Raw genomic sequence first — 27,123 nt, 5'->3', positions numbered from 1 at the left:
TGAGTGTGTGAGTGTTTCTGAGTGTGAGTGTTTCTGAGTGTGAGTGTTTCTGAGTGTGTGTGTATCTGAGTGTGTGTGTATCTGAGTGTGTGTGTATCTGAGTGTGTTTGTATCTGAGTGTGTGAGAGAGTGTATCTGAGTGTGTGAGAGAGTGTATCTGAGTGTGTGAGAGAGTGTATCTGAGTGTGAGTGTGTGAGAGAGTGTATCTGAGTGTGAGTGTGAATCTGAGTGTGTGTTATAGTGTGTACCTGAGTGTGTGTTATAGTGTGTGAGAGAGTGTGTATCTGAGTGTGTTTCTGAGTGTGAGTGTGTTATAGAGTGTATCTGAGTGTGTGATAGAGTGTGAGTGTTTCTGAGTGTGTTATAGAGTGTATCTGAGTGTGAGTGTATTTCTGAGTGTGAGAGAGTGTTTCTGAGTGTGAGAGTGTTTCCGAGTGTGTATCTGTATCTGAGTGTGAGTGTGTATCTGAGTGTGTTTCTGAGTGTGAGTGTGTTATAGTGTGTATCTGAGTGTGTGAGAGAGTGTATCTGAGTGTGTGAGAGAGTGTGAGTGTTTCTGAGTGTGTTATAGAGTGTATCTGAGTGTGAGTGTCTATCTGAGTGTGTTTCTGAGTGTGAGTGTGTTATAGAGTGTATCTGAGTGTGTGAGAGAGTGTGAGTGTTTCTGAGTGTGTTATAGAGTGTATCTGAGTGTGAGAGTGTTTCTGAGTGTGAGAGAGTGTTTCTGAGTATGAGAGTGTTTCCGAGTGTGAGTGTGTATCTGTATCTGAGTGTGAGTGTGTATCTGAGTGTGAGTGTGTATCTGAGTGTGTTTCTGAGTGTGTTATAGTGTGTATCTGAGTGTGAGTGTGTGAGAGAGTGTATCTGAGTGTGCAGGGCTCGAATTTCGCACGCGGGATTGCGGGTATTGCGCATAATTTGAATCATTCCCGCAGGTCTCCCTTTTATAATGCGGGAAATTCCCGCAACCATTGATTCACTTTAGCATGTAGGTTGTATTAGTAAATTAATCCACACAGATTATAAAATCAAATCAGTCATTTTAAAACTGTCTGCGCGACGCAATTTCACAAACAGCGTGAGTGATTCAGCGGTGCTGCGTCTTCTATCTCTCGTCTCTCAAAATGGGTTGCACAAGGCAATCGTTAAGCGCGCTGCAGGCGCGGATAACACTCTCGCGTTTCGGGAGTCGGGATAGACGGAATTGTTACTTGCATAATCGGGCCAGCATCATGAGTAACACTCTTTTTGTGCTCTGCAAATGGCAAATAAAACTTTGAACTTTGAACTAAAGTTTACAATTTGTACGTCTTTTTAAGTCTTACCAGTTTAAACATTCACGCGATTTTAAACTATTCGGTACTTGCGCTGTCTTACTGAGAGATGTTTTTTTTTTTTCTCTGCACACATACATAGAGTAAAGCTGCCTCACACACAGCTCGCGGGTAACAAAAGTTATTTTTCGTGGATTATATCGCTTTAACAGTCAAAAACATGCGAAAATTATGTCAATTTCGGTCTTGGTGAGTATCCTCTAAACACAGCCGGTTATGTCTTAAATAAGCATAAATTGCACGTGACCGAATCAGAATCCGTGCACTAGCACTAACAGTGACAGCAGCTATATGTGTCTGTCATTAATTTGGTTGTCAAAACAACAAAACATAGCTTTCATTTTAAGGAATCAGGATTAATAGCCTATGTATTTAATTTAGTCAGGACTAAAATACTACCCAGTGTTATTTTTCATTTGATTACTTTATTCAGTGTGAATCTGAGTGTGAGTGTGTTATAGTGTGTATCTGAGTGTGAGTGTGTTATAGTGTGTATCTGAGTGTGTGAGAGAGTGTGTATCTGAGTGTGAGTGTTTCTGAGTGTGAGTGTGTTATAGAGTGTATCTGAGTGTGAGTGTGTGAGAGAGTGTGAGTGTTTCTGAGTATGTTATAGAGTGTATCTGAGTGTGAGTGTGTATCTGAGTGTGAGTGTGTATCTGAGTGTGAGTGTATCTGTGAGTGTATCTGAGAGTGTATCTGAGTGTGAGTGTTTCTGAGTGTGAGTGTGTATCTGAGTGTGAGTGTATCTGAGTGTGAGTGTATCTGAGTGTGAGTGTATCTGAGTGTGAGTGTATCTGTGAGTGTATCTGAGTGTGAGAGTGTTTCTGAGTGTGAGTGTGTTATAGAGTGTATCTGAGTGTGTGTTATAGAGTGTATCTGAGTGTGTGTGTGTGAGTGTTTCTGAGTGTGAGAGTGTATCTGAGTGTGAGAGTGTATCTGAGTGTATCTGAGTATCTGAGTGTGAGTGTATGTGAGTGTATCTGAGTGTGAGAGTGTATCTGAGTGTGAGTGTATTGGAGTGTGAGTGTATCTTAGTATCTGAGTGTGAGTGTATCTGAGTCTGAGTGTATCTGAGTGTGAGAGTGTATCTGAGTGTGAGAGTGTTTCTGAGTGTGAGTGTTTCTGAGTGTGAGTGTTTCTGAGTGTGAGTGTATCTGAGTGTGTGTGTATCTGAGTGTGTGTGTATCTGAGTGTGTGTGTGTTTCTGAGTGTGAGTGTTTCTGAGTGTGAGTGTTTCTGAGTGTGTGTATCTGAGTGTGTGTGTGTGTATCTGAGTGTGTGTGTATCTGAGTGTGTATCTGAGTGTGTGTGTATCTGAGTGTGTGTGTATCTGAGTGTGTGTGTATCTGAGTGTGTGTGTATCTGAGTGTGTGTGTATCTGAGTGTGTGTGTATCTGAGTGTGAGTGTATCTGAGTGTGTGAGAGAGTGTATCTGAGTGTGAGTGTGTGAGAGAGTGTATCTGAGTGTGAGTGTGAATCTGAGTGTGTGTTATAGTGTGTATCTGAGTGTGTGAGAGAGTGTGTATCTGAGTGTGTGAGAGAGTGTGTATCTGAGTGTGTGAGAGAGTGTATCTGAGTGTGTGAGAGAGTGTATCTGAGTGTGAGTGTGTGAGAGAGTGTATCTGAGTGTGAGTGTGAATCTGAGTGTGAGTGTGTGTTATAGTGTATCTGAGTGTGAGAGTGTATCTGAGTGTGAGTGTTTCTGAGTGTGAGTGTGTTTCTGAGTGTGAGTGTTTCTGAGTGTGAGTGTTTCTGAGTGTGTGTGTTTCTGAGTGTGTGTGTATCTGAGTGTGTGTGTATCTGAGTGTGTGAGAGAGTGTATCTGAGTGTGTGAGAGAGTGTATCTGAGTGTGTGAGAGAGTGTATCTGAGTGTGTGAGAGAGTGTATCTGAGTGTGAGTGTGTATCTGAGTGTGTGTTATAGTGTGTATCTGAGTGTGTGTTATAGTGTGTATCTGAGTGTGTGTTATAGTGTGTGAGAGAGTGTGTATCTGAGTGTGTATCTGAGTGTGAGTGTTTCTGAGTGTGTGTTTCTGAGTGTGAGTGTGTTATAGAGTGTATCTGAGTGTGTGAGAGAGTGAGTGTTTCTGAGTGTGTTATAGAGTGTATCTGAGTGTGAGTGTATTTCTGAGTGTGTGAGAGTGTTTCTGAGTGTGAGAGTGTTTCTGAGTGTGAGAGTGTTTCTGAGTGTGAGTGTGTATCTGAGTGTGAGTGTGTATATGAGTTTGAGTGTGTATCTGAGTGTGAGTGTGTATCTGAGTGTGTTTCTGAGTGTGAGTGTGTTATAGTGTGTATCTGAGTGTGAGTGTGTGAGAGAGTGTATCTGAGTGTGCAGGGCTCGAATTTCGCGCGCGGGATTGCGGGTATTGCGCATAATTTGAATCATTCCCGCAGGTCTCCCTTTTATAATGCGGGAAATTCCCGCAACCATTGATTCACTTTAGCGTGTAGGTTGTATTAGTAAATTAATCCACACAGATTATAAAATCAAATCAGTCATTTTAAAACTGTCTGCGCGACGCAATTTCACAAACAGCGTGAGTGATTCAGCGGTGCTGCGTCTTCTATCTCTCGTCTCTCAAAATGGGTTGCACAAGGCAATCGTTAAGTGCGCTGCAGGCGCGGATAACACTCTCGCGTTTCGGGAGTCGGGATAGACGGAATTGTCACTTGCATAATCGGGCCAGCATCATGAGTAACACTCTTTTTGTGCTCTGCAAATGGCAAATAAAACTTTGAACTTTGAACTAAAGTTTACAATTTGTACGTCTTTTTAAGTCTTACCAGTTTAAACATTCACGCGATTTTAAACTATTCGGTACTTGCGCTGTCTTACTGAGAGATGTTTTTTTTTTTCTCTGCACACATACATAGAGTAAAGCTGCCTCACACACAGCTCGCGGGTAACAAAAGTTATTTTTCGTGGATTATATCGCTTTAACAGTCAAAAACATGCGAAAATTATGTCAATTCCGGTCTTGGTGAGTATCCTCTAAACACAGCCAGTTATGTCTTAAATAAGCATAAATCGCACGTGACCGAATCAGAATCCGTGCACTAGCACTTACAGTGACAGCAGCTATATGTGTCTGTCATTAATTTGGTTGTCAAAACAACAAAACATAGCTTTCATTTTAAGGAATCAGGATTAATAGCCTATGTATTTAATTTAGTCAGGACTAAAATACTACCCAGTGTTATTTTTCATTTGATTACTTTATTCAGTCTCTGTATTTCTGAATAATAGTGTTAGGATTCAGACCGCATCATAGCACTGAAACTGCGCTCGTTAAAATCACAAATGATTTACTTTTAGCTTCTGACCAAGGCTGTATCTCAATACTAGTTTTACTTGATCTTAGTGCTGCGTTCGATACTATAGATCACACAATACTCTTAGATCGACTACAAAATTATACTGGTGTTCAAGGACAAGCACTAAGCTGGTTCAAATCATACCTATCTGACCGCTACCATTTTGTCTATTTAAATGGAGAAAAATCGATCATAACTCCAGTAAACTATGGAGTGCCGCAGGGATCTGTGTTAGGCCCTCTGTTATTTTCAATATATATGATGCCACTTGGAAATATTATAAGGAAACATGGAATTAGTTTCCATTGTTATGCTGATGACACTCAAATATATATTTCATCAAGGCCGGATGAAAACGCTAAATTTTCCAAATTGACAGAGATGAGACTCACACTCACTCTGACAGAGTGTGTTAAAGATATAAAAGATTGGATGACGCGTAATTTTCTTTTATTAAATCCAGACAAGACAGAGGTAATACTTATCGGTTCAAAAAACCGCCCACAAAACCTCGCACAATACAACTTTAACATCATAGGATGTCCTGTTACTTTATCCGCTACAGTAAAAGACCTGGGTGTTATACTCGATTGCAACCTGTCTTTTGAAAATCATATTTCATATGTTACAAAAACAGCCTTTTTCCACCTTAGAAACATTGCTAAGCTATGTAAAATGCCATCAGTTTCTGATGCAGAAAAGTTAGTTCATGCATTCATGACCTCGAGACTGGATTACTGTAATGCCTTATTAGCTGGTTGTCCTGCATCCTCAATAAACAAGCTACAGTTAGTCCAAAATGCCGCCGCTAGAGTTCTTACGAGGTCAAGAAAATATGATCATATAACACCGATTTTATCATCACTGCATTGGTTACCTATAAAGTTCCGTATTAATTACAAGGTATTGCTACTGACTTATAAAGCCCTAAACGGCTTAGCTCCAGTCTATTTAACGGATCTTCTATCGCCCTATAATCCATTGCGCTCTTTAAGATCACTAAATTCAAGGCTTTTGGTCATACCTAGGATATTCAGAACCACCAAAGAGCATTTTCACATTTGGCTCCAAAACTCTGGAATAGTCTTCCTGATACTGTTCGTTGCTCAGACTCGCTCTCCCAGTTTAAAACTAGATTAAAGTCGCATCTCTTCAGCCAGGCATTCATATAATCCCACAGTTCAAACTACAATCCGGCCTCTAGCTCATAAATGCCAGAGGAGAATTGGCCCCCGACTGAGCCTGGGTTCTCCCAAGGTTTTTTTTTCTCCATTAGGTCACCTGATGGAGTTTTAGGACACCATTAGGTCACTTGATGGAGTTTTTCGGTTCCTTGCCACTGTTGCCTTTGGCTTGCTCAGTTGGGGATATTTTGGGGATATTTAATTTTATTTTATCAATCAATAAATTCCTCTTGAAATAAACTTTGTTGTATTATTTAAATTTAATACTGTGAAGCTGCTTTGATACAATCTGTATTGTGAAAAGCGCTATACAAATAAACTTGACTTGACTTGACTTGTTAGACCTAAGCAAAAACTTTTCTCTTTATTTCTCTTTATTGGGATCTCTATTCTATTGTATTTATTTGTGCTACTTTTTTCAATTTAATTCAAAGATTGAAATCAAGCTTCATTGTGTTGTGTAAATTCTTAAGAACAAAATTACCCCATTGTAAAAATGCAATGAGTGAGCATACATTTAGGCGAGATACATGTAATAAAAAAAATAAAGTCCCTGGCCCTGGTGTGAGTGTGTATCTGAGTGTGAGTGTGTATCTGAGTGTGTGTGAGAGAAGTGTGTGTGTGTGTGTGTGTGTGTGTGTGTGTTTCTGAGTGTGAGTGTGTATCTGAGTGTGAGTGTGTATCTGAGTGTGTGTGTGTATCTGAGTGTGTGTGTGTTTCTGAGTGTGTGTGTGAGAGAGAGAGAGAGAGAGAGAGAGTGTTTCTGAATGTGTGTATCTGAGTGTGTATCTGAGTGTGAGTGTGTATCTGAGTGTGAGTGTTTCTGAGTGTGAGTGTGTGTGTTTCTGAGTGTGAGTGTGTATCTGAGTGTGTGTGTGTGAGAGAAGTGTGTTTCTGAGTGTGTGTGTGTGTGTGAGAGAGAGAGTGTGTGTTTCTGAATGTGAGTGTGTGAGAGAGTGTGTATCTGAGTGTGAGTGTGTGTTTGTGTGTGTGTGAGTGAATGAGTGTGTTCACTGGTTTGACTTTGATTTTAAAGGCCCAAACTGCTGATATTGAAGTGTGTGTTCAGGTTTCACACCCCGTACATTGAGGATACGCTGATGTTCTTATGATTCAAAACACAAAATAAACACACTAAGCGATTTTTATTAAAATGTAAAAAGTTTTCTGTGATGGGTAGGGTTAAGGTTAGTGGATAGAAAATGTCATTAGCTCATTATAAAAACCATTAAACAATGATGTGTGTGTGTGTGTGTGTGTGCAGGTCAGAAGCTGCTGGATTCTCTGGCAGAAACGTGGGACTACTTCTTCTGTGATGTTCTGTCCACACTGCAGGCCATCTTCCACCCCGTACAGGTGCGTCACACACGGACCCATTCCACTGAACTAGTGAACCGCATGTGTGATTTTGTGTGTGTGTGTGTGTGTGTGTGTGTGTGTAGGGGAAGGAGCCGTCGGTCCGTCAGCTGGCTCTGCTGCATTTCAGGAACATCATCACTCTGAACACGAAGCTGGAAGAAGCTCTGAGTCGACAACGTGCTCGCGTGCCTCCCTCTATCATCCAGATGCTGCTCATCCTGCAGGTGTGTGTGTGTGTGTGTGTGTGTGTGTGTGTGTGTGTGTGTGTCTCGCTCGTGTGCCTCCCTCTATCATCCAGATGCTGCTCATCCTGCAGGTGTGTGTGTGTGTGTCTCGCTCGTGTGCCTCCCTCTATCATCCAGATGCTGCTCATCCTGCAGGTGTGTGTGTGTGTGTGTGTGTGTGTGTCTCGCTCGCGTGCCTCCCTTCATCATCCAGATGCTGCTCATCCTGCAGGTGTGTGTGTGTGTGTGTGTGTGTGTGTGTGTGTGTGTGTCTCGCTCGCGTGCCTCCCTCCATCATCCAGATGCTGCTCATCCTGCAGGTGTGTGTGTGTGTGTGTCTCGCTCGTGTGCCTCCCTCTATCATCCAGATGCTGCTCATCCTGCAGGTGTGTGTGTGTGTGTGTGTCTCGCTCGCGTGCCTCCCTTCATCATCCAGATGCTGCTCATCCTGCAGGTGTGTGTGTCTCGCTCGCGTGCCTCCCTTCATCATCCAGATGCTGCTCATCCTGCAGGTGTGTGTGTGTGTGTGTGTGTGTCTCGCTCGCGTGCCTCCCTTCATCATCCAGATGCTGCTCATCCTGCAGGTGTGTGTGTGTGTGTGTCTCGCTCGCGTGCCTCCCTTCATCATCCAGATGCTGCTCATCCTGCAGGTGTGTGTGTGTGTGTGTGTGTGTGTGTGTGTGTGTGTGTGTGTGTGTGTCTCGCTCGCGTGCCTCCCTCCATCATCCAGATGCTGCTCATCCTGCAGGTGTGTGTGTGTGTGTGTGTGTGTGTGTGTGTGTGTGTGTGTGTGTGTGTCTCGCTCGCGTGCCTCCCTCCATCATCCAGATGCTGCTCATCCTGCAGGTGTGTGTGTGTCAAGTCAAGTCAAGTCAAGTTTATTTGTATTCCAGGGTTCGTACGTTTTGAAAAAACCTGGAAAAGTTATGGAATTTGAAAAATGCAAATTCCAGGCCTGGAAAGGTTTTGAAAAAATAAAAAGACCCAGAAAGTTTTGGTAAAGTCATGGAATTTTTTTTTAACACAGCATAATATGTGATTAATACCAAAACTGTTTAATAAAAAAAAAATATTTCGCGTTGTCTTAACGTCCTTATATCCGGGCGGCATAACGTTCAGTTCACTTCCGATTCACTCACTTGTTGCGATGTTGCCTGAGGCGAAGTCGGTGCTGACAGAAATTTAATTGAAATGCCAGGAAAGTGGCACGAGCATGCTAAAGTTTTGCAAGCACCGGTGGGTCGAAAATGTTAACGTAGCTGAAAGAGGATATACTCAGCATAAAAGCCTACGTATGTCTCCTGCACGCGAGAGGAGAGAAGAAAACGAGTAAATGTCAGTTCAATTGTAAGTTCATTCTTTATGTGCCTAGGTGTGTGCGATATTGTCTATGAACTATGATATTGTAATCATTGTTTAACTATGTACGAGGCACTGCGAGTGCGAGCTGACATCGCGTTTGTCTCTCATACTTACTTTCACTGCGTGATCTATCAGTGCAGTTATAGATGTCCCCAAATGAGTTTTTGTCTTATATTTATATCATATTATGTTGTTATATTAGAATATCATATCACATGAGCAAGAGTGCCGTTTTCCTGTGCATAATTGCAAATGTGCTATTTATTTTATACAACAGTTAAATTAACAATAAAGTTAACATTGTGAGTTACTTTTTGGACACAATATTGTAAATTTTCACTTTATATCGCCGACGAGAATTTCATAATGAAGCCGTAGTCCAACAGACATCGATAATTAAAAAAAAAATTATTTAATGAAATCCGCGTTTTGAACGAATCATTTTAACGATTCAATGAACAATCACTTGTTTTTCTGAATGAATCAGCCGTTTGAACAAATCGGTTGAATAAATGACTCCAACAACTCGCTTATTAAGACAGTGACTTGCCGCCACCTACTGGTGGTTTTAGTTTCATATTTAAAGTATCCTTTAATACTGAGGACACTGTACATGTATTTTATCCTGTGTCCTTCAAAGATCTTGCACTTTATTTTGGATTGTACCACATAAATTGTCATCCATTTTATTGTGAAACCTCTGAGGGTAAACTTTAACACATATTTTTATTCTTATAATGTCGACTGACATTTTCAGGAATACATAGTCATGGAAATGTGCCGAAAAGTCATGGAAAAGTTATGGAAAAGTCATGGAAAAGTATTGGTTAAAATGTGTATGAACCCTGGTATTCACAATACAGATTGTATCAAAGCAGCTTCACAGTATTAAATTAAAATAATACAACAAAGTTTGTTTCAAGAGGAATTTATTGATTGATAAAATTAAATTAAATATCCCCAAAATATCCCCAACTGAGCAAGCCAAAGGCAACAGTGGCAAGGAACCGAAAAACTCCATCAAGTGACCTAATGGTGTCCTAAAACTCCATCAAGTGACCTAATGGTGTCCTAAAACTCCATCAGGTGACCTAATGGAGAAAAAAAACCTTGGGAGAACCCAGGCTCAGTCGGGGGTCAGTTCTCCTCTGGCATTTATGAGCTAGAGGCCGGATTGTAGTTTGAACTGTAGGATTATATGAATGCCTGGCTGAAGAGATGCGACTTTAATCTAGTTTTAAACTGGGAGAGCGAGTCTGAGCAACGAACAGTATCAGGAAGACTATTCCAGAGTTTTGGAGCCAAATGTGAAAATGCTCTCCCTCCTTTGGTGGTTCTGGATATCCTAGGTATGACCAAAAGCCTTGAATTTAGTGATCTTAAAGAGCGCGATGGATTATAGGGCAATAGAAGATCCGTTAAATAGACTGGAGCTAAGCCGTTTAGGGCTTTATAAGTCTGTAGCAATACCTTGTAATTAATACGGAACTTTATAGGTAACCAATGCAGTGATGATAAAATCGGTGTTATATGATCATATTTTCTTGATCTCGTAAGAACTCTAGCGGCGGCATTTTGGACTAACTGTAGCTTGTTTATTGAGGATGCAGGACAACCAGCTAATAAAGCATTACAGTAATCCAGTCTCGAGGTCATGAATGCATGAACTAACTTTTCTGCATCAGAAACTGATAGCATATTACGTAGCTTAGCAATGTTTCTAAGGTGGAAAAAGGCTGTTTTTGTAACATATGAAATATGATTTTCAAAAGACAGGTTGCAATCGAGTATAACACCCAGGTCTTTTACTGTAGAGGATAAAGTAACAGGACATCCTATGATGTTAAAGTTGTATTGTGCGAGGTTTTGTGGGCGGTTTTTTGAACCGATAAGTATTACCTCTGTCTTGTCTGGATTTAATAAAAGAAAATTACGCGTCATCCAATCTTTTATATCTTTAACACACTGTCAATTTGGAAAATTTAGCGTTTTCATCCGGCCGTGATGAAATATATATTTGAGTGTCATCAGCATAACAATGGAAACTAATTCCATGTTTCCTTATAATATTTCCAAGTGGCATCATATATATTGAAAATAACAGAGGGCCTAATACAGATCCCTGCGGCACTCCATAGTTTACTGGAGTTATGATCGATTTTTCTCCATTTAAATAGACAAAATGGTAGCGGTCAGATAGGTATGATTTGAACCAGCTTAGTGCTTGTCCTTGAACACCAGTATAATTTTGTAGTCGATCTAAGAGTATTGTGTGATCTATAGTATCGAACGCAGCACTAAGATCAAGTAAAACTAGTATTGAGATACAGCCTTGGTCAGAAGCTAAAAGTAAATCATTTGTGATTTTAACGAGCGCAGTTTCAGTGCTATGATGCGGTCTGAATCCTGACTGAAACTTTTCATAGATATCATTTTGTTGCAAGAAAGAGCCCAGTTGAGCGGACACCACTTTTTCTAATATTTTAGACATAAATGGAAGATTTGAAATGGGTCTATAATTTGCTAGATTATTATGATCTAATTGTGGTTTCTTAATGAGTGGTTTTATAACTGCCAGTTTAAATGTTCTTGGAACATGACCTAAAGATAAAGACGAGTTAATAATATTGAGGAGAGGCTCTTCCACTACAGCTAACACTTCTTTCAGTAGTTTAGTTGGTATAGGATCTAATAAACATGTTGTCGTTTTAGATGAAGTGATAAGTTTATTTAACTCTTTTTGTTCTATAGTTGTAAAGCACTGTAATTGTTCTTGCGGGGTGATAACTGAAGCTGAATTATAAGGCGCGAGTGAAGATTGAACGTTTACAATTGTGGTTCTGATGCTTTCTATTTTCTCAGTGAAGAAGGTCATGAAATCATTACTACTGAACTGTAACGGGATATTTTGTTCGGGTGACGTCTGTTTATTTGTTAGTCTAGCCACGGTGTTAAATAAAAACCTTGGATTGTTTTGGTTGTTTTCTATTAGTTTGCGGAGGTGCTCAGCCCTGGCCGCTTTTAGGGCCTTTTTATAACGTGACATTCTGTCTTTCCACGCGATTCTAAAGACCTCGAAATTAGTTTGTTTCCATTTACGCTCTAAAATACGGGTTTCTCTCTTTAAAACATGCGTAGTATTGTTGTACCATGGTGCTTTATTTTTCTCTCTGCCCTTTTTTAATTTAATAGGTGCAACCACATCCAATGTTCTAGAGAGAATGGTGCTCATAGTGCTAGTTAGTTCTTCTAGTTCATCTGTTTGTTTGGGTTCAGGCAGCAGCTGAGACAGATTAGATAAGCAATTTGAGAAATTATCTATGGTGGATGGGAGGATTGTTCTGCCTGGTTGATAACGCGGCGCCGCATGACATATTACAGCAGTACGTAATATGCAAGTTACCATGTAGTGATCAGTGACATCATCACTTTGTGGAATGATATCTATATCGGTTGGATCGGTTCCATGTGATATAATTAAATCGAGTGTATGATTAAGACGATGAGTTGGTCCGGTGACGTTTTGCTTGACCCCAAATGAATTTAATAAATCCGTAAACGCAGCTCCTAACGCATCATTTGGATTATCTACGTGTATGTTAAAATCTCCAACAATTAATTTTTTATCGACATTGACTAATAGGTCTGAGAGAAAATCTGCAAACTCTTTTAGGAAATCAGCGTAAGACCCTGGCGGTCTATATACGGTAGCCAAGGCTAGAGATAATAGGGATGTTTTTCTAACATCTAAGAGCGTAACATTTAGTACAAGTACTTCAAATGAAATAAACGTATAACCCGTTTTCTGAGTAACATTGAGAATATCTCTATAAATGGTTGCAACACCTCCGCCACGACCAATCAGACGGGGCTCATGCTTATAACAGTATCCAGGAGGAGAAGACTCATTAATACCGAAATAATCATTTGGTTTAAGCCAGGTTTCAGTAAGGCAAAGTACATCGAAGCTATTATCTGTGACTATTTCATTTACAATAACTGCCTTAGGTGTGAGTGATCTAATGTTTAGAAGACCTAGCTTTAGAAAACATTTTCTGTTTTAATAACAATTAGATTTTTCCTAGATCCTGCATTAGATTTATTATTTGATCTCACTAAACGAGGAATAGACACGGTTTCTATGCAATGTTCTACACTAGTATTTATATCAGTTGAATTGGTGCAGCAGAGACTATGATTTGGACTTTTGGTTACTAGTCAAACGGTATTTAACATTTTGGAGATGTTATCTGACAGAAGATCCGCTCCGAATCTGCTCGGGTGTAAGCGTGTGTGTGTGTGTGTGCGTGTGTTTGCGTGTGTGTGTGTGTGTGTGTGTGTGTGTCTCTCTCGCACGCGTGCCTCCCTCCATCATCCAGATGCTGCTCATCCTGCAGGTGTGTGTGTGTGTCTCGCTCGCGTGCCTCCCTCCATCATCCAGATGCTGCTCATCCTGCAGGTGTGTGGGTGTGGGTGTGGGTGTGGGTGTGGGTGTGTGTGTGTGTGTGTGTGTGTGTGTGTCTCGCTCGCGTGCCTTCCTCCATCATCCAGATGCTGCTCATCCTGCAGGTGTGTGTGTGTGTCTCGCTCGCGTGCCTCCCTCCATCATCCAGATGCTGCTCATCCTGCAGGTGTGTGTGTGTGTGTGTGTGTGTGTGTGTGTGTGTGTGTGTGTGTGTGTATCGCTCGCGTGCCTCCCTCCATCATCCAGATGCTGCTCATCCTGCAGGTGTGTGTGTGTGTCTGTCTGTCTGTCTGTCTCTCGCTCGCGTGCCTCCCTCCATCATCCAGATGCTGCTCATCCTGCAGGTGTGTGTGTGTGTGTGTGTGTGTGTGTGTGTCTGTCTCTCGCTCGCGTGCCTCCCTCCATCATCCAGATGCTGCTCATCCTGCAGGTGTGTGTGTGTGTGTGTGTGTGTGTGTGTGTGTCTCGCTCGCGTGCCTCCCTCCATCATCCAGATGCTGCTCATCCTGCGCGTGTGTGTGTGTCTCGCTCGCGTGCCTCCCTCCATCATCCAGATGCTGCTCATCCTGCAGGTGTGTGTGTGTGTGTCTCGCTCGCGTGCCTCCCTCCATCATCCAGAATGCTGCTCATCCAGCAGGTGTGTGTGTGTGTGTCAGGGTGTGCACGAGGCTAAAGGTGTGTGTGTGTCTCAGGGTATGCACGAGACTAAAGGTGTGTGTGTGTGTGTCTCAGGGTGTGCACGAGGCTAAAGGTGTGTGTGTGTGTGTCGGTGTGCACAAGGCTAAAGGTGTGTGTGTCAGGGTGTACACGAGGCTAAAGGTGTGTGTGTGTCGGTGTGCTCGAGGCTAAAGGTGTGTGTGTGTCGGTGTGCACGAGGCTAAAGGTGTGTGTGTGTGTGTGTGTCAGGGTGTGCACGAGGCTAAAGGTTGTGTGTGTGTGTCGGTGTGCACGAGGCTAAAGGTGTGTGTGTGTGTGTGTGTGTGTGTGTCAGGGTGTGCACGAGGCTAAAGGTGTGTGTGTGTCAGGGTGTGCACGAGGCTAAAGGTGTGTGTGTGTGTGTGTGTGTGTGTGTCAGGGTGTGCATGAGGCTAAAGGTGTGTGTGTGTGAGGGTGTGCACGAGGCTAAAGGTGTGTGTGTGTGTGTGTGTGTCAGGGTGTGCACGAGGCTAAAGGTGTGTGTGTGTGTGTGTGTGTCAGGGTGTGCACGAGGCTAAAGGTGTGTGTGTCTCAGGGTGTGCACGAGGCTAAAGGTGTGTGTGTGTGTGTCTCAGGGTGTGCACGAGGCTAAAGGTGTGTGTGTGTGTGTGTGTGTCAGGGTGTGCACGAGGCTAAAGGTGTGTGTGTGTGTCAGGGTGTGCACGAGGCTAAAGGTGTGTGTGTGTGTGTGTCTCAGGGTGTGCACAAGGCTAAAGGTGTGTGTGTGTCAGGGTGTGCACGAGGCTAAAGGTGTGTGTGTGTGTGTGTCAGGGTGTGCATGTCAGGGTGTGCACGAGGCTAAAGGTGTGTGTGTGAGGGTGTGCACGAGGCTAAAGGTGTGTGTGTGTGTCTCAGGGTGTGCACGAGGCTAAAGGTGTGTGTGTGTCCACGAGGCTAAAGGGGTGTGTGTGTGTGTGAGGGTGTGCACGAGGCTAAAGGTGTGTGTGTGTGTGTCAGGGTGTGCACGAGGCTAAAGGTGTGTGTGTGTGTGTGTGTGTGTCTCTCAGGGTGTGCACGAGGCTAAAGGTGTGTGTGTGTGTGTCAGGGTGTGCACGAGGCTAAAGGGGTGTGTGTGTGTGTGTCAGGGTGTGCACGAGGCTAAAGGTGTGTGTGTGAGGGTGTGCACGAGGCTAAAGGTGTGTGTGTGTCTCAGGGTGTGCACGAGGCTATAGGTGTGTGTCTCAGGGTGTGTGTGTGTGTGTGTGTGTCAGGGTGTGCACGAGGCTAAAGGTGTGTGTGTGTCGGTGTGCACGAGGCTAAAGGGGTGTGTGTGTGTCGGTGTGCACGAGGCTAAAGGTGTGTGTGTGTCAGGGTGTGTGTGTGTCGGTGTGCACGAGGCTAAAGGTGTGTGTGTCAGGGTGTACACGAGGCTAAAGGTGTGTGTGTGTCGGTGTGCACGAGGCTAAAGGTGTGTGTGTGTGTCGGTGTGCACGAGGCTAAAGGTGTGTGTGTGTGTCGGTGTGCACGAGGCTAAAGGTGTGTGTGTGTGTGTCAGGGTGTGCACGAGGCTAAAGGTGTGTGTGTGTGTGTGTGTGTGTGTGTGTGTGTCTCTCAGGGTGTGCACGAGGCTAAAGGTGTGTGTGTGTGTGTGTGTGTGTGAGGGTGTGCACGAGGCTAAAGGTGTGTGTGTGTGTGTGTGTGTGTCAGGGTGTGCACGAGGCTAAAGGTGTGTGTGTGTGTGTCAGGGTGTGCACGAGGCTAAAGGTGTGTGTGTGTCTCAGGATGTGCACGAGGCTAAAGGTGTGTGTGTGTGTGTGTGTCAGGGTGTGCACGAGGCTAAAGGTGTGTGTGTGTGTCTCAGGGTGTGCACGAGGCTAAAGGTGTGTGTGTGTGTGTGTGTGTGTCTCAGGGTGTGCACGAGGCTAAAGGTGTGTGTGTGTGTGTGTGTCAGGGTGTGCACGAGGCTAAAGGTGTGTGTGTGTATGTGTCAGGGTGTGCATGTCAGGGTGTGCACGAGGCTAAAGGTGTGTATGTGTGTGTGAGGGTGTGCACGAGGTTAAAGGTGTGTGTGTGTGTCTCAGGGTGTGCACGAGGCTAAAGGTGTGTGTGTCTCAGGGTGTGCACGAGGCTAAAGGTGTGTGTGTGTGCACGAGGCTAAAGGGGTGTGTGTGTGTCAGGGTGTGCACGAGGCTAAAGGTGTGTGTGTTAGGGTGTGCACGAGGCTAAAGGTGTGTGTGTGTGTGTGTGTGTGTCAGGGTGTGCACGAGGCTAAAGGTGTGTGTGTGTGAGGGTGTGCACGAGGCTAAAGGTGTGTGTGTGTGTGTGTCAGGGTGTGCACGAGGCTAAAGGTGTGTGTGTGTCTCTCAGGGTGTGCACGAGGCTAAAGGTGTGTGTCAGGGTGTGCACGAGGCTAAAGGTGTGTGTGTGTGTCAGGGTGTGCACGAGGCTAAAGGTGTGTGTGTGAGGGTGTGTGTGTGTCAGGGTGTGCACGAGGCTAAAGGTGTGTGTGTGTGAGGGTGTGCACGAGGCTAAAGGTGTGTGTGTGTCTCAGGGTGTGCACGAGGCTAAAGGTGTGTGTGTGTGTGTGTGTCAGGGTGTGCACGAGGCTAAAGGTGTGTGTGTGTGTGTGTGTGAGGGTGTGCACGAGGCTAAAGGTGTGTATGTGTGTGTGAGGGTGTGCACGAGGCTAAAGGTGTGTGTGTGTGTCTCAGGGTGTGCACGAGGCTAAAGGTGTGTGTGTCTCAGGGTGTGCACGAGGCTAAAGGTGTGTGTGTCTCAGGGTGTGCACGAGGCTAAAGGTGTGTGTGTCTCAGGGTGTGCACGAGGCTAAAAGTGTGTGTGTGTGTGTGTGTCAGGGTGTGCACGAGGCTAAAGGTGTGTGTGTGTCTCTCAGGGTGTGCACGAGGCTAAAGGTGTGTGTGTGTGTGTGTGTCAGGGTGTGCACGAGGCTAAAGGTGTGTGTGTGTGTGTGTGTGTCAGGGTGTGCACGAGGCTAAAGGTGTGTGTGTGAGGGTGTGTGTGTGTGTGTGTCAGGGTGTGCACGAGGCTAAAGGTGTGTGTGTGAGGGTGTGCACGAGGCTAAAGGTGTGTGTGTGTCTCAGGGTGTGCACGAGGCTAAAGGTGTGTGTGTGTGTGTGTGTGTGTCAGGGTGTGCACGAGGCTAAAGGTGTGTGTGTGTGAGGGTGTGCACGAGGCTAAAGGTGTGTGTGTGTGTGTCAGGGTGTGCACGAGGCTAAAGGTGTGTGTGTGTCTCAGGATGTGCACGAGGCTAAAGGTGTGTGTGTGTGTGTCAGGGTGTGCACGAGGCTAAAGGTGTGTGTCTCAGGGTGTGCACGAGGCTAAAGGTGTGTGTGTGTGTGTGTGTGTCTCAGGGTGTGCACGAGGCTAAAGGTGTGTGTGTGTGTGTCAGGGTGTGCACGAGGCTAAAGGTGTGTGTGTGTATGTGTCAGGGTGTGCATGTCAGGGTGTGCACGAGGCTAAAGGTGTGTATGTGTGTGTGAGGGTGTGCACGAGGCTAAAGGTGTGTGTGTGTGTGTCTCAGGGTGTGCACGAGGCTAAAGGTGTGTGTGTCTCAGGGTGTGCACGAGGCTAAAGGTGTGTATGTGTGTGTGAGGGTGTGCACGAGGCTAAAGGTGTGTGTGTGTGTCTCAGGGTGTGCACGAGGCTAAAGGTGTGTGTGTCTCAGGGTGTGCACGAGGCTAAAGGTGTGTGTGTGTGCACGAGGCTAAAGGGGTGTGTGTGTGTCAGGGTGTGCACGAGGCTAAAGGTGTGTGTGTCAGGGTGTGCACGAGGCTAAAGGTGTGTGTGTGTGTGTGTGTGTGTCAGGGTGTGCACGAGGCTAAAGGTGTGTGTGTGTGTGTCAGGGTGTGCACGAGGCTAAAGGTGTGTGTGTGTGTGTGTGTGTCAGGGTGTGCACGAGGCTAAAGGTGTGTGTGTGTCTCTCAGGGTGTGCACGAGGCTAAAGGTGTGTGTGTGTGTGTCAGGGTGTGCACGAGGCTAAAGGTGTGTGTGTGTGTGTCAGGGTGTGCACGAGGCTAAAGGTGTGTGTGTGAGGGTGTGTGTGTGTGTCAGGGTGTGCACGAGGCTAAAGGTGTGTGTGTGAGGGTGTGCACGAGGCTAAAGGTGTGTGTGTGTCTCAGGGTGTGCACGAGGCTAAAGGTGTGTGTGTGTGTGTGTGTGTGTGTGTCAGGGTGTGCACGAGGCTAAAGGTGTGTGTGTGTGTGTGTGTCGGTGTGCACGAGGCTAAAGGGGTGTGTGTGTCAGGGTGTGCACGAGGCTAAAGGTGTGTGTGTGTGTCAGGGTGTGCACGAGGCTAAAGGTGTGTGTGTCTCAGGGTGTGCACGAGGCTAAAGGTGTGTGTGGTGTGTGTGTCAGGGTGTGCACGAGGCTAAAGGTGTGTGTGTGTGTCGGTGTGCACGAGGCTAAAGGTGTGTGTGTGTGTGTGTCAGGGTGTGCACGAGGCTAAAGGTGTGTGTGTGTGTGTGTGTGTGTGTGTCAGGGTGTGCACGAGGCTAAAGGTGTGTGTGTGTGTGTCAGGGTGTGCACGAGGCTAAAGGTGTGTGTGTATGTGTGTGTGTCAGGGTGTGCACGAGGCTAAAGGTGTGTGTGTGAGGGTGTGCACGAGGCTAAAGGTGTGTGTGTGTCTCAGGGTGTGCACGAGGCTAAAGGTGTGTGTGTGTGTGTCAGGGTGTGCACGAGGCTAAAGGTGTGTGTGTGTGTGTGTGTCGGTGTGCACGAGGCTAAAGGGGTGTGTGTGTCAGGGTGTGCACGAGGCTAAAGGTGTGTGTGTGTGTGTCAGGGTGTGCACGAGGCTAAAGGTGTGTGTGTCTCAGGGTGTGCACGAGGCTAAAGGTGTGTGTGGTGTGTGTGTCAGGGTGTGCACGAGGCTAAAGGTGTGTGTGTGTCAGGGTGTGCACGAGGCTAAAGGTGTGTGTGTGTGTGTGTCAGGGTGTGCACGAGGCTAAAGGTGTGTGTGTGTGTGTGTGTGTGTGTCAGGGTGTGCACGAGGCTAAAGGTGTGTGTGTGTGTGTCAGGGTGTGCACGAGGCTAAAGGTGTGTGTGTATGTGTGTGTGTCAGGGTGTGCACGAGGCTAAAGGTGTGTATGTGTGTGTGTCAGGGTGTGCACGAGGCTAAAGGTGTGTGTGGTGATTACCTGAAGCTGGAGTCTCTGGTCCAGATGGTCGTCTCGCCGTATCTGGGAACTCACGGGCTTTTCTCCAGCGACGGCTCCGTCACGCAGTCTTCGTGTGTGTTGGGTGAGCGGATTCTCCTCATTAAACACACACACACACACACACACACACACACTGTTCCTGATTAGCACTGACGATTCCCTTAAAGGGATAGTTCACTTTGAAATAAAATGTTGGTATGTTTTAGCTTACCTCAAGGGCATCCAAGATGTAGGTGTCTTTTTTTCCGCAGTAGTTTCAATTTTGATATTTTTAGGTCAAACCGTTCTTGCGTCCAAATGATCTGAGAGCGCGGGCGGGTATAGATATATATACTAGATGTCGCATTGGCTACGGTTTCGCAGTAGCCAATGCGACATCTAGTGTGTATATCTATACACGCCCGCGCTCTCAGATCACTCGGACGCGGCTGTGTTCAAGAGGTAAAAACGATATAAATACTGTTCGTTTTCTCACACAAACCGCTCGTTTCGTGTCTTAGGCCATCAATGTGTACTTACGATGGGGAATTGTTTAATTTGGACGATGGGGAATTGTTTTAATTTGGACTCAGTGCATGCTCTTTGAGACAGTGACCATCGACCTGCATTATATGACTGACAGACAAGAACGGTTTGACCTAAAAATATCTAAATTGAAACTACTGCGGAAAAAAAGACACCTACATCTTGGATGCCCTTGAGGTAAGCTAAAACATACCAAAATTTTATTTCAAAGTGAACTATCCCTTTAAGAACTTTTAACATCCATGGATCCTTTCCATTCCACAAACGGTTCTTTATAGTGATTTTGTTTTTCGCACTAAGCAAAAATGGTTCTATAAAAGAGATCGTTCACCCAAAAATTAAAAGTTAGTCATTTACTCTCCATCATGTCGTTACAAACACACACACACACGTCTCTGTAGGGTGTTTTAAATGAATCCTGAAGTTACATTAGAATTAGCGTTTGGCTCAGATGGCTAATACACAAGAGGCTTTAACAGATGTTGTTAGTCAATGTCTGAAAGTACATTTTCTTTGTGAAGGAGTCTCTTCAGAAGCCTTTGATTAAAGGGTTTATTTCAGCATCTCTTCATGAAGCGTCAGAGTTTAGGCTGAACACACTCACTGGAGGGACACAAATCTCTGAGTCGTTAAAAACATCTTCAATTGTTCTGAAGATGAACGTCTCATGGGTTTGAATAACACGAGGAAGAGCAAATGATGACAGAACTTTTATATTTAGGTGAGCGATCCCTTTAAGAGCTGATCACTGAAAGGTTCTTTGGGTAACCGAGGTTCTTCTCTGGCATCGCTGTGAGAAGCCCTTCCTCTGTAAGAGTGTGTGTGATCAGTTGTGTGTCGTCCTCAGAGAAGCGGCTCTTGCGGAGCTGGCCGCGCTCAGACTCGCCGCTGAAGAACCTCGTGGTTCGGTCCAAGAGCTACAACATCCCGATGCTGACGCCGGTGAGCGAACACGAGCCCGAGCCCGGCGGGGTCCGGCGCCACTCCGTGTGTCAGATGACCTCGTTCGAGGAGGAGCCCGTGTTCACAGAGGCGCCGCCCAGCCCGATCATGAACGTCTGTGAGGATTCTCCCATAATCCCCGAGCTCTTCTCCGGTGGCGGACCGGACCGGGCCTCTTCCTCCTCCAGTCCGGAGACCGTGGTGGATCAGCTCCTGGAGTCTGTGGACTCAGACACCGACCCCGAGGGAATATTCATCGACTTCAGCCGACAGCGTTCCAGCTCATGTGAGGTCAGCCGGGAGAGCGAGAGCCTGGCGTGACCCCTGACCTCTGAGACACCGCGCCTGACCCCTGACCTCTGAGACACTGTGTGTTAACCAGAGAATGTCTAATAAGGGGAGAACTTCCACTCTCAGTAAACTTCCGGCTTCTGAACTGGTTGCAGTTCCACTCTGGCTCCACATGAGGGCGCTCACAGGACGAGTGCAGGATGAATGGAGGTCTATGGCGCTATACCCCTCAAAATCCACTTTTCACAGGATATAATGTTTTGTCTAGTAATTTGAATGTTGTATTCGAAAGGAGATGCAAAGAAATTACACATTGTTTGGTGTTAGATTTTATAGTCACTTATTTGCTTTAAAAAGTCTTTTAAAATGTCAATGACGTCATACACATCGTACGACCAGAGATACTGCTTTACGGCAATCCTACAGTCACTTTGGTGCTTTCGCGCTCTGCACTTTCTATTCTCTCGAGGCATCGACAACACAGCCGACACAGGTAACTGCACAACACAGCTGACACAGGTAACTACACAACACAGCTGACACACGGAAATACACAACACAGCCGACACAGGTAACTACACAACACAGCTGACACAGGTAACTACACAACACAGCTGACACAGGGAAATACACAACACAGCCGACACAGGTAAACACACAACACAGCTGACACAGGTAAACACACAACACAGCTGACACAGGTAAACGCACAACACAGCTGACACAGGTAACTACACAACACAGCTGACACAGGTAACTACACAACACAGCTGACACAGGTAACTACACAACACAGCTGACACAGGTAACTACACAACACAGCTGACACAGGTAAACACACAACACAACCGACACAGGTAAACACACAACACAGCTGACACAGGTAAACGCACAACACAACCGACACAGGTAAACACACAACACAGCCGACACAGGGAAAAACACAACACAGCCGACACAGGTAACTACACAACACAGCTGACACAGGGAAACACACAACACAGCTGACACAGGGAAACACACAACACAGCTGACACAGGTAACTACACACAACACAGCTGACACAGGTAACTACACAACACAGCTGACACAGGTAACTACACAACCGACACAGGTAACTACACAACACAGCTGACACAGGTAACTACACAACACAGCTGACACAGGTAACTACACAACACAGCTGACACAGGTAAACACACAACACAACCGACACAGGTAACTACACAACACAGCTGACACAGGTAACTACACAACACAGCTGACACAGGGAAACACACAACACAGCTGACACAGGGAAACACACAACACAGCTGACACAGGTAACTACACACAACACAGCTGACACAGGTAACTACACAACACAGCTGACACAGGGAAATACACAACACAGCTGACACAGGTAAACACACAACACAGCTGACACAGGGAAATACACAACACAGCTGACACAGGTAAACGCACAACACAGCTGACACAGGTAAACGCACAACACAGCTGACACAGGTAAACGCACAACACAGCCGACACAGGTAAACACACAACACAGCTGACACAGGGAAACACAACACAGCTGACACAGGGAAATACACAACACAGCTGACACAGGTAAACACACAACACAGCCGACACAGGGAAACACACAACACAGCCGACACAGGGAAACACACAATACAGCCGACACAGGGAAACACACAACACAGCCGACACAGGGAAACACACAACACAGCCGGCCCGACACAGGTTAATACACAACACAGCTGACACAGGGAAATACACAACACAGCTGACACAGGCAAATACACAACACAGCTGACACAGGTAAACACACAACACAGCTGACACAACACAGCTGACACAGGTAAACACACAACACAGCTGACACAGGTAACTACACAACACAGCCGACACAGGGAAATACACAACACAGCTGACACAGGGAAACACACAACACAGCTGACACAGGTAACTTACACAACACAGCTGACACAGGTAACTACACAACACAGCTGACACCGGTAACTACACAACACAGCCGACACAGGTAACTACACAACACAGCCGACACCGGTAACTGGGTGAATGACGGATAAGGATTAAGATGTGAAAAAAAATAAAACTGCCAAAAAAATTCCAATTTTAGGACTTTCTATACTTATTAGAGTGTTGTGTATGTAATGCAATGACATGTACACATTTCAAGAATGTAATTAACCACTTTTTTTGGTGAATCAGATATTTTTCCCCATGAAAATGTCATTCCTGGGTAACGTAATGAATTTTTTAATTAATTACATTTCTACCATTGTTGGCATATACAAATGTACTGATCTCCATAATTGGAGCTCAACAAACAACTAGTGCTCGTAAAACTACATTTTAATCACAATTAATATAATCAATTTGGGATTTCATATAGACATGGGCTCAGTTTTGGCTGCTGATAACTCAAAATTCAGAACCAAATTTTTAAAAAAGCTGGAAAATGTTTAAAAATGTTTTCCAATAAAGTAAATAAGACTTGTTTTATCATTAACTCAACAAAAAACAGAATTGTGTAATCTAACACACAAATATGGGTTAAATGAATGGCCTGTGTCATTGTTAGCCGGAATGACATACTGTTAGACGGAAGGACATTCTGCAGTATTTTTCAGGATTACCATAAAAACCATCCTCAGTATCATTTTTTCCTTTCCAACACTCAAACTTGAAACAAAGTAAGAGACACTGACAAGTTTTTAATGATTTAAAAAAGTTAAATTCATTGATAATGACCCATGTGACTCATTGAATCATATGAAATCAAGATGAATGACAGCTAAAATATGGCAAAAAAAACATACAATTATGTAAATAATGTTAATGTTAATAATATAACAATAATAACTTTGCCTAAAAGTTTTTAATGTTAATTAAAAACTAGATTGTTGTGCATATGTCATTCTGGATAACGGATGACATGTCCTGGCTAACAGAGGTTTTTTGTTATACAAGAATGACATGTTGTTATCCAGGAATGACAAAAACCAATATTTTTTCTTTATAATCAGGCACTAACTTAACCACCTATGGAAAACTACAACTTAGCTATCATCACTTAAGGTAATCTTTTAGATCAAATAGATCGTTTTTTAATATAAAATCATTATAAATGTTTTATTAGTGTTATCCAAAAGGTCACATGATATTGCTACAAAGTGCACCAGTGACCGAAATATCAAAATATCGAAATTTTAAGAGACGCTTCCTGACCTTTGCACATGTTCTAGTGCTCCTTCAGGGTCTTCTTTTTGATACAATATTATGTCACATGACATACCAAAATGCATTATGGTATAAAATGGTCATTGATGTCTGTTATCCAGGACTGACATTAGAGAAATCACAATTTGGGGACAAAAGTCGTTCTGTCATAAAAATGTAAATAAGCTTAGTATTATCACTATATTTGTAGGAATCATTGAAAACATCAATACAATTATGCCCAAGTAGATTTTAAATACTTTTATTTATATTTTTTTTTTTAAATTGTATTTTTGTATTCAGATTTTAAGCCGGGACAGTTACCCGGAATGACATTTTGAGACTTTTGAGCTCAATAGTTCCTTAAAGATTAATTATTTATAATGAATTCTCACATGAGTAATTAAAGAGGGGGAAGTTGAGTCACTTAATGAAGTGCATTTAAAAATGTATACATTTTTATATTATGAATATGCTTGGGACACCAGAATTGACACGCCACGTCATTGACCCAACTACACAACACAGCCGACACAGGCAACTACACAACACAGCTGACACAGGGAAATACACAACACAGCTGACACAGGGAAATACACAACACAGCTGACATAGGGAAATACACGTGCTTGAGGAGTTTTTGTTTTGTTGTTATTTTTGGATGCCACGATGCCATCAAGCTGTACCTCTGGTCGTAATCAGTCCTTCACTGACCAATCAGCGTTCATTAGCAGAATGCTAGCGTGTGGGCAACAACAACTCAACCTGTAAGAAATCGAAAGGACATAAGTACTCGTTCATTCAACTTTCGACCTATAACCCATGTTGAACTTGCAAAACCTACAATCACATCTGAGATTTCTCAACGGCAATTGGGTGAAAGAGACAAATTTAGCCGTCTAGCGCCATAGACTCCCATTCATTCTGCACTCATGGGCGATCGCCCCCAGTGGAGCTCTGGTGGAACTACAACCAAAATTCGGTACAATAGGACTTACTAGGACTGACCTCTGAAAGACCCGGAGAGGATTCAGAGTGAAAACGGTTCCCTCATGTCTATTGACCTCTAATAACTGAGATCAGTGATGCCTGTGATCAGTCAGCTCAAACACACACGCTGCGCTAACTGAGAGAAGCGGCATAATGAGAGATTGATGAGCAGTGTTTTGTAGGCGGGTCATTTCTGACCCGGAACAGCACAAGTGTAACAGAGTGGGGGAAACCCTCAGAAAAGTTAGATAGTCAGCAGGTGTTAGTGATTCTGATCCTGTGTGAGGTTTCATTTTTTTCACAAAATTGGATTGATTGTGTAAAGTAACTCTAAAGTTCACTAATTCTCATCTCCAGATCTAATGGGCTAATGAACACATCCCTTTAACCATTTTAACTATATAAAAAGTTCAATATTTATAGGATTTAATAATTATAAATAATTTTATTCAGTGGCACTTTTCTTAGAGTATTTTCAATAAAACGTTACTTGAGAAAAGACAAGAAAACAGTCAGTAGTAAAACTGAAAAACAGAAATGAGAAGCAATAAAGTTTCCTCATGTTGGGGTTATTAGTACCGTATCAGCGCAGTGTTAGCTGCATTTACACGGCTAGATCTAATAATGCTCGGACATGCAAATGTAGAAAATTATTTTTAAAAACCCTTTTTAGGAGAAACCATTAGATCTGCAATCATTAGAAAACAAACTAATTATTGTTCACATTTCATTAATGATTTTGAAGCATTTTTTTTTTTTATCAATTTGTAACCCATATGAAAACTTTTGAAACCGTTGGCAGTCGTGGATGTTCTGTATGACCCTGTCCTAGATCTCACTGAGCACATTTCTGTTTTTATTGCAATTCTAATTTTAAGTAAAATATTTTACTGGTGATTTAAATAAGTTTGTCTTTTTTTTACCAGTCCATGTTCAAGTGATGTGTAGAGCAGTGTTAGGAGCGGAGGCTGATGATGTTTTAGTCTTGAGATCATCCGTCAGGAGTCCGGCTGAGATCATCCGTCAGGAGTCCGGCTGAGATCCAGCTCAGGTCAGTCACACACTAGTGAACACTGAGCTTTAGTTGGCGAGTAGAAGACGCCTCATCTGAAACTCTTAATTCTCCACTATAGATGCAGTGTTTATGAGCTGGTGTTAGCTCTGTCACACAGCAGGACTGCTTCAGGACACTGGTTTGGTGAAAGGTTGTTAACTAAACGCGTATAGTCGTAGCCGCGGGAACATATTTTACCGGGGGGTGCTGGGGGTGGGGCTTAATGGGCGGGGCTTGATATCGCTGGCGGTGCTATAGTAGAGGGTTTTTTTTTTTTACAAAATCCTAATATTAAACAGCCCAAACAAAAAGATAAACATACAAATTAATGAGTACAGAGTCGGGAGAACGCTCAGAACTCATGATACATTTTAAAAAGCACAGCACACAAATCTGCATATTACCTTATGATACTCACTCAGGAGTGCCGGTTCACACAGAAAGCATAATCTTTCAAAGCAAAAACGCAAGACGCCAAACACGGGCAGTGGAACGGGGGAAAACGCAAGGTCTCGAGACGCGCTTTAGTTGAACTTATTTTAACTTGAGTGCTGCATTTCGAGAACGCTGTCATGCGGCAGACACGAGCACAACGGTTCAACACCAGTACTGCATTCACACAGCCCCGAATGCCGATGAATGCTTTAATCAATACATCTATATTTTGTTTTTTCACATGCATTAAATGAGTGTCAAATCAGTTCTGAGATGCTGGTCCTCAACCAGTGTCACGTCACTCACTCCATGCGAGATCGGCTTTTGCCTTATGATATATTCATTTCTTTTAGAGTCATAAAACCCTATTCGACAACATATAAAAACAAAATAATCTTTAGATTAATTTTATAAAGGTAGAAGGTGTTCTTAAAAAGCAGGTTGAAAAACAAAAAGTTATTTAAGTCATGTCATTTTAAATTCCAGTGTAGTGAAGCAGCTGTCGTCAGGGGGCGCGGCAGCACCTCAGCACCGCTAGTTCCCCCGGCCACGCGTATAGTCAAACTATTTGATAAATTCTTTCATGT

The 27,123-nt window shown here is 44.0% G+C and overlaps 1 protein-coding gene across 6 annotated transcripts in view; it reads left to right on the top strand.

The window, feature by feature from the left end:
* Nucleotides 1–25,944, top strand: part of prr5b (proline rich 5b (renal)) — a 69,323-nt gene extending 43,379 nt beyond the window's left edge. Inside the window, exons 5-11 of one of the 6 annotated variants that reach the window (XM_082166961.1) lie at nucleotides 7,098–7,189; nucleotides 7,276–7,416; nucleotides 18,997–19,135; nucleotides 20,426–21,616; nucleotides 21,799–21,878; nucleotides 22,134–22,265; nucleotides 24,595–25,944. In XM_082166961.1, the coding sequence (XP_082023087.1) occupies nucleotides 7,098–7,189; nucleotides 7,276–7,416; nucleotides 18,997–19,135; nucleotides 20,426–20,841 (788 nt within the window). In that variant the 3' untranslated portion in view covers nucleotides 20,842–21,616; nucleotides 21,799–21,878; nucleotides 22,134–22,265; nucleotides 24,595–25,944. Of the gene's footprint in view, nucleotides 1–7,097; nucleotides 7,190–7,275; nucleotides 8,638–13,175; nucleotides 14,307–18,996; nucleotides 19,136–20,425; nucleotides 21,617–21,798; nucleotides 21,879–22,133; nucleotides 22,266–24,594 lie in introns of those variants that run through there. The other 5 variants (XM_082166956.1, XM_082166958.1, XM_082166957.1 and 2 more) reach the window with 5 other exon arrangements.
* Nucleotides 25,945–27,123: the final 1,179 nt, after the last annotated feature.

The sequence above is a fragment of the Leuciscus leuciscus genome, assembly GCF_965113295.1.
Source record: "Leuciscus leuciscus genome assembly, chromosome: 4".
In the NCBI taxonomy this organism is placed as follows: Eukaryota; Metazoa; Chordata; class Actinopteri; order Cypriniformes; family Leuciscidae; genus Leuciscus; species Leuciscus leuciscus.
Note: the sequence above shows the minus strand (reverse complement) of the source record. Positions and strands in the feature narration are given on the sequence as shown.